At 57.5% G+C, this 7499-nt stretch overlaps 1 protein-coding gene across 1 annotated transcript; it reads left to right on the forward strand.

Annotated features, from left to right (window-relative positions):
* The first annotated feature begins 1215 nt into the window (after window positions 1-1215).
* NPPC (natriuretic peptide C) lies at window positions 1216-7071 on the forward strand. The gene is made up of 3 exons (XM_034782679.1): window positions 1216-1407; window positions 2320-2609; window positions 6707-7071. Exons 1-2 carry the CDS (start codon window positions 1315-1317, stop codon window positions 2587-2589), a joined length of 363 nt encoding a protein of 120 aa, XP_034638570.1. The 5' UTR covers window positions 1216-1314; the 3' UTR covers window positions 2590-2609; window positions 6707-7071.
* Window positions 7072-7499: the final 428 nt, after the last annotated feature.

A 7499-nucleotide genomic window follows, 5' to 3' on the forward strand; every position in this document is an offset into this window, starting at 1 on the left:
CTGTCCTGCCCCAGCCCCGCCTGCCTCCTGGCTGTGCGGCGGGGACCTGGCTCCTGGGGGCAGCAGGGTGGCTCCCCCTGGCAATGCCCCGGGATGCAGGCGGTGTCCGAGCCTAGCGCCCCGGGCCCCGTCCCTGCACCGCGCGGGCCCCCAGCCGCACCCGGAGCTAGCGCCTGGCGCCCGGGAGCCGGGGCAGCCGCCCGCCGCTGCTCAGCCCTCGCCCGGCCATGGAGTGGGACCGAGCCGGGGGCGGGTCGAGCCTCGGGGCTCCTGCCCCACTCGCTGGCTGGCTGGGGAGGGAACCCCCGGGGTGCCCGGGAGCTCGCTGCGAGCTCTGGAGCGGAACCGGCCGCGCAGGGAAAGCAGCACCGAAGCGACCCCTAGCCAGCAGGAGCGCGGCGAAGGCGGCCAGGCAGGGCAGACACTGCCCGGTCCCAGGGGTGTCCCCCCCCCATCGCACCAGAGGCCAGATTCGCTTTGCCAGGCTCGGTCCAAGCTGGGAGGGGCAAACCCCTCTGCCAGCTCAGCCCCCACTCCCTGGCCGTGCGTACACTGTAGCAAAGGGATCAGCTGGGGTGGGGTGGGGGGGCGACACCAGGGGTCTCGACCCCCCCCCCCCCCCCCCCTGAAAGTGCAACTTCCTGGCAGGGGGGAAAGGGGGAAGCCCCCAAAGCGGGGCAGGCAGCCCTTTGGGGGGGGGGGGGGAGCAAACTGGGAGCTTCCCCCCCCCCATGTGAAAAGAAGACTGGGCATTGTCTGGAGCCCCCAGATTTCCGCCTTTTTTGAATGAAAAGCGCCAAGTGAGAAGCAGCTTGCTCGCCTCGGGCTCGCCTCCCCTGCGCGGGAGCAGACCCAGGAGCGGGCTGGGGGCCGGGGCTGGCCACCCGTGGGGAGTGCCCCTGTTCTCAGCTCAGATCCCCCAAGCGCCCTGTACCCCGCCCCCTCCTGCCACCCCCCGCAGGGACCCGAGCCCCCAGGATCCCAGTGGAAAGGGGGTGAGGGGCGGGGGGCTGGTTCGCTTTCTGAGAAGCAACTTCTGCCCGAAAACAAGCGAGTCCCTCTGGTGCCCCTGGCTCGTGCGAAGTGAGACCCGGGCGCGATCCCGGCCATTGTTAAGCAGGGGGCTGGGTTGGACCTGGCCCGCCGATGACATCACCGGGCAGGTTGGGTTATAAATGAATGAAGGAGAAGCCCCGCTCCGCACTTCCAAGCAGGCAGCCAGGACCGACTCGCCGCGCGGAACCGCGACTCCCTCTGTCCCTCTCCCAGCGGGGCCGCAGCGACCTCCGAGCCCCCCGGGCCCTGCCCCCCAGGATGCGGATCTCACACTTTCTGGCTTGTGGACTTTCCCTGGCCCTGCTGTCCATCCGGCTGGAGGCGAGACCGGCGGCGCAGCCCCAGCAGAAGGTAACGGGGGGCTGCTCCGTGCAGGGACGGGACAGGACCCCCGGCTCCCCAGCGCGCTAAGGGGGATCCCCCGGAGGGAGAGGCGAGGAGTTAGGGGAACTTGGACAATGGGGGGGGGGGTCCTTTGCCCCCTTAGCCCTGCTTGGTGCTTCTGGATAACGAGGGGGCAGATCCCCCCCAATCCCAGCCCCGCATCCCCAGCCCGCCCCGCCCCAGGGTCTCAGGGTCTCCCTGCGCGTCCCCCGGGCAAGGCGCCCCAGCCTCTGGGACATCAGCGGGGAGCGGGCTGCGGCGCTGCCCCGTGGGAAGGGCTGAACTCCGCTTTCCGCCCCCTGGTGCTGAGGGACCAGGGGGCTGGGAGCGGAGCCGCGAGTCCCCCGTTTGGACCCCCGACCTGCGGGGTGCCGCTGTCCAGCCTCCAGCCGGGGGGTCAGGGGCGGGCGGCAGGTGCATAACGGGGCCCGAGGTGCACATTGCAGGAGGCAGCAGCAGCCTGCAGGGGGCTGGGACCCGAAGGGGCCAGGCGGGGTCGGGCTCAAGGGAAAAGCTGCGGGACGGGGCACCGGGTCCAGCTGCACCAACCTGCGGGCGGGCGGGGAGATGCCCGAGAAAAACGGGCTCCCGGGGAGCGCGCAAGCCCGGCGGCGGGGGGCACAGAGTCCCCTAGCGCCGCGTTTCCCGGCCCTGGGAACCGGGAGTGGGGGGTCCCTGGGGCTGGAATCGGGGCCGGGAGGGGTTGGGCTCGGGACCGGGCTCGGGGGGCCGTGGGGCTCGGTACCGGGGTGCAGGTTGGGCTCAGGACCGGGGGGCTGGAATCGGGCTCGGGGGTCGGAACCGGGGCCGGGGGGTGGACTCGGGGCCGGGGGTCTGTGCTGCTTTCACGGCATCGTGCCCCTGCGCTCTGCCCTGCAGCCCCCCCGGAGCGCGCCGGGACACGAGCTGGCGGAGAGCCTGGCCGCGGGCCCCGAGCGAGGGGAGACGGCGGGCGGCGGCCGGGGCTCGGGCTCGCGGCTGCTGCGGGAGCTGCGCGTGGACACCAAGTCCCGGGCCGCCTGGGCCCGGCTGCTGCGCGACTACCCCGGCACGCGGCGGCACAAGGGCGTCAGCAAGAAGGGCCTGTCCAAGGGCTGCTTCGGCCTGAAACTGGACCGGATCGGCTCCATGAGCGGCCTGGGCTGCTAGAGCGGCGACCCCTGGCGGCGGTGAGTGCCCCCTGCAGCCGCGCCCCCGTGCACCTGCCTTGGCCCTCTGGGTCTAGCTGTCCCCCTGCACCGTAGCCTCTGAATGCCCCCGCCTATGGGCAGAACCGACCCCCCTGACTGTCTGCCCTGCCCCGCCCCGCCCCGGGCCGGCCAAAGCCACCAGAAGGGCCAGAGTGGCTCAGACCAAGAGTCCAGCCAGGCGAGTGACCTGGCTCTGACAGGGGCCAGATGCTTCAGAGAGATCAGTCCCAGCTTCCGGCACTCAGAGGTGTAGGGACACCCCAGAGCACTGAATCCTCCAGCAAGGGCATCAGGCCTGGACTCTGTATCAATACAGGGAGTGTCTCTCCCATGGCAGAAATGCAACCACCTCTGGGGCAGGGTGGTGGGAACCAGCAGGATGCACAAGGCCCAGGGGGGACACAGCGGATTGCAGTCACCCTTATATTTAATAGGCAGGAGCAGCCTAGGGAAACTCCAGATTCCAGCGTGTGACGCCTGGTTTTGATCCTGGCAAGGCCACTAGGATCAAGCTAGGGCCTCACCTGCTTGGAACGATCAAAGGTGTTTGCCAGACGCCCATCCCCATAGCATCCGTGCTCATCTCGGCAGGCATCCCCCTCTCTCTAAGGGCCAAGCACGGCTGCGGGGCACGTTGGAGAATTCAGTTGGGTTCACCCAAACTACTGGTCTTGGCAGAGAAGCAAACAAATAAGAGCTGAGAAGACAAACTAGAAAATATCTGAGGGGGTAAAACACACTTTTTTCAATGTGTACAGAACGCCCCCGCCCCCAGAAAACGTGCCAGGTATCAAAGTCCCGGACTGAAAATCAGGCTGCTTAAAGGGCAGCTTAGTTGAAGTCCTGCATCTTTGCCACCTTAGTATGAGTCAAGATGTGACCGTTCAACGGTACGAGTTCACTTCTTTGCCCGCTCTAGTGCGTTTCTTAGCGCCCGTTATGGTGGCATCTAGACGCTTGGAAATACGTGCGTGTCAGGGAGACCAGGTTTGCCTACAGTCGCATGACAGGGGCTGGGGCTGCAGCGTGCAGCTGTATTTCAAAGAAGGGTATTGCCCAGTCTGCCCAATTTCTTGTTCTTCTTTTAGGTGTGTTGCCTATCTCCAGCAAAACACTCCTGGTCATTCACTTACCATCACTGCCACTGGGTGGTTGGGGGTGCTATGGGGCTGGGTGCTGTCGTAATGATTGCAGAGTCATACCATGGTTAGCACAAGCCTTTCCAATGCCAACCCTCCGTGGAGGTGACCAAAGGGTGATCCCTCTTCTGGTGGGGCTGTTGATTTAATCTGCCCTGGGGTGAGCCCAGACAGCAGAACATGGATTTTAGACAAGAGTCTGTCTCTTTCTGTGTCCAAGAGGGAGGCCGTCTGAAAGCATGAAGTGACATTTGTGCTATCCCAGGCGTCTGATTCTGCACTCCCTCTGGTATAACTCCACTGGCTTCAGTGGAATAACTCCTGCATAGCGGAGAGCAGACATCCATGTACTTGGCCATGTAGCTAAGGTGTGCTTGTCAATCCTTTATTTTGGGGTGCGTGGGACTGTAATATATAGTGATAAAGTCCTCCGATTTGAAAGGACACCGGGTCCCAAATCTACGGGACTGGCCACTTTTCCATGCAACCTGCCCCAGATTTGGCTTGCACCTGTTGACTCCTAAATTGGAGGCGATGGGTAATTATAATTAGCACTGCTACTGTTCTAAAGATTTGGCACAAACTTGGAAGAGTATATATACACACACATACATGCCTGCTTATCTACTGTATGTACAGTACACAGCAACAATGTCTATTGCTTGGAATCGCTGCACCTGCCCGGATTTAACAACCAAAATACTACAGGGATGGTCCAGCCATGGCCGTGTCTATCAGCGTTACTGCCACGGTTGGGGCCACTGCTGTGGGATTCGTTAGTGTAGCTTTGTCAGGGTGATCACAGCAGGCACCGGGGTGACTGTGCACTGTATAGACATAGATTCCCAAGGAGGGGGTGGTGCCTGGCAGGACTTTTACTCATTGGACAGTTAGTCTGTGAGCTGTACGGATTAAGTCCTATGGTTGGTGTTTGCTTATATGCCATGCCCTCTTCTGGTAGGAGCAGAAAATCAGAAGATGGTATTGATGCTTTACAATCCTAGAAAACTACACCGTATACTCCCCCACTGTAAATCCCCCCCCCCCTCCAGCAACCTCACTGTATGAGCTCTTAACCACATCAATGGAATTGTATCAAACCCCTGCCATTGATAAATGCCTCCTAGACAGTTCAATAGCGATGTCACCAAGCTTCTTTCCTGTTTAAACTTGACCCCTGAGGAGTCTACGGAAGCTAACAGAGTCCGCTTCTAAGTATAGCTGCCCAGTCACAGGTGTCTGGCATAAATGCCATGTGCTCCATGAGCTCTGTGTAAGTTCCAAAGTTCGTCTCTTTCACCAGCAGACACTGATCCAATAAAGGACGTTACTCACCTACCGTGTGCTCCAAATGAAGGCCTAGGGGGGGCTCGGAAGCGTAGCGAGATATTTTCTGTAGCTTAGGAGAGTGAAGGATGCATAGCAAATGCCTGCCATGGCTGAAGGGTTTGCTCTAAGCCATATTCCCATTCATTTATTTTGAAACATTAGTTTTACATTCATGAGCCTTCTCCAGTTCATTTACACAGCTCCTGAGAGATCCCTTTGCCAGCCCATCCTTTGTATCTGGTCCGGTATTAGACTGTGAAAAGTCTCCAGGCAGAGTTGTATGTCCCAGGTCCGATGTGAAACAGAATTTTCACTTTCAAGCGATGACCACATTAATCAGCAATAACAGGGCAGCCCTTGGGATACTAGCGGTTTTCTGACTGCTGGCTGACTGTGTGGGTATACTCTATGTTCCCTAAGCAGTGTCCGAGGGCTCTGATTCTTAAAGCAGGCAACATGCAGATACACTAAGCATTTAGGGTCACTCTTGTTTGCAATCCAAGCCACGAGTTATTTCTTTCTGCAGGGCCACAGGTGTGTCGAGCACTTTACACACAAGCACAATATGCTACGTTCCTGCAATAATCTAGTTGGGCACAGATCCTCCTCTGGTCCAAATTGGCCTACATCTATTGAAATCAATGAAGCGTGGCCTATTTGTATCTGCTAAGGATCTGCCCCATGGGCTATGGACGTTTGCCAAACAAGGCAAATGGAAGAATACAGAGATTCAGCCCTAACACGAGAGATCAGAGACACTGTTAATTTCAAACGGGCATTTTGCAGTCTGTGAATTTGAGAGGCCAGGTGCGTGTGTCTAAACATCAGACCCAAATGACTTTTATGCTTGCTAGTGGGTCTGCTCATACGAAACAGCAACAGGGTCTCGGCTCTTGTTGTCCCACCGCCTGCTGTTGCTCAGAGAATGATCTAAAAGGACTATCCAGGCAGGGAGCAGCCCAGCTCGGGACTTTGGAAAGAAACCCCCTCACCTGAAGCTCAGAAATGTACTAAATTCTCCCCAGAAAGAAACTTCTTTTATAGCTGCACATCAAGGGGCCTGCTCTGCTACCCCAGTGGCAACAAGACACAGCAGCATGCCATTTGATCTCTGCCACGGGCCAGATCTCGGCCACCAGCTCTGAGTGGTGGTCAGAGCCCTGCGCTGAGGCCCTCCCGTGCACGCTGATCTAGCTGCAAGATGCAGCCCCTTGGCATCTGTAAAGCTCGTTGCAGGTGGAAAGGACTAGCTCAACACCAGGCACACAGCACTGGGGCTGTATAGATAACTGACAGCTCCAATCTGCAGGGCCTTATAGGCTTTTAATTAAGCAAAACTCCAACTGGAGTCAGGACAGCTGCAGGCAGCAACTCAGGATTCAGCTTTTAAGTGCTACTAGCAGGGAAGCTGGCGGGCAGTGCTAGGGCAGGCAGATGGCACGCTTGAGGCCTGATCCCGCCAGTAGGGCGGCCTCTACTCCCGTTGACTTCCCAATGCCAACCTCCCTTGGGACTGTTACGGGCGGGGACGGGGGGGACTCTGTGCTGATGGGAAGCTGTCCACAAAGGAAATACTAATGGGTATTTTCCTGTTCTTGTTTGTTTCAGGGCTTTGAATACATTTCCCCCCCCCATGGCCATGTCTGGCCACTCCCCAACCGACACCTAGAGGAGAAGAGAACACCGGAAATGGGACAGACGACGTGGTTGTGTTTTTCTTTTCGGTACGAGGAGTCATGGCACCAGCTGTTTTGGTTTTCTTATTTTTTTAAGATTAAAAAGTTCTCTCTATCTTATTCTATACAAACACTCACCAGGACAAAGGACAGTGCTTTTCCAAAAGACTGATGAAGCCAGCTGTATAACATTGCTGTTTGAAAATCCATGTCATGCATAAATGTATTTATGTTGTAAAGCTATTTATATATTGTTTATAAAGAGATATTTATAAAAATTTTATTTATGTAACTAAATGAACCGAGTCGAGCAGTGTAACTTTTTTTTGTCCTAAATAGTTGAAAAATGTAAAAAAAAAAAAAAATATCATTCCATGTGGCATCTTGTAACCTGTCTTCATTTATTGGATTGAGTCACATTTTTTAAAGTGCCAGATTAATTCATTTTAACAGCAGGGAAGCAATATGTTCTGTATCAGAGCAGAGCGAGAGAAAGCGATTTGCATTTTAGCCTTTGCCCTCTCATGCAGGGTGCTCAGTGAGGAAATCATTATAGCTCCAATCCTGAAATCATTTAATCAGGGCCCAATCCTGTTGTGAACTCAGCAGAAGCACGGCCATGCCTGGGCGAAGTTGCATGAACCTCTGAATTTGGGCAGGGTCCATCCATGAGGGGTTTTTCGCAGAACTGGAGCCTCAGGCAACTTACCCAGGGGGCCAGACCC

Source organism: Trachemys scripta, chromosome 9 (assembly GCF_013100865.1).
Source record: "Trachemys scripta elegans isolate TJP31775 chromosome 9, CAS_Tse_1.0, whole genome shotgun sequence".
NCBI classification, from domain to species: domain Eukaryota; kingdom Metazoa; phylum Chordata; order Testudines; family Emydidae; genus Trachemys; species Trachemys scripta.

What these genes read in the sequence shown, in the direction of transcription:
- NPPC (XM_034782679.1), top strand. Translation starts at nt 1,315, where the DNA reads ATGCGGATCTCACACTTTCTGGCTTGTGGACTTTCCCTGGCCCTGCTG. An exon ending in CGGCGCAGCCCCAGCAGAAG is followed by an intron (nt 1,408 to 2,319) that starts GTAACGGGGGGC and finishes TCTGCCCTGCAG; the next exon opens with CCCCCCCGGAGCGCGCCGGG.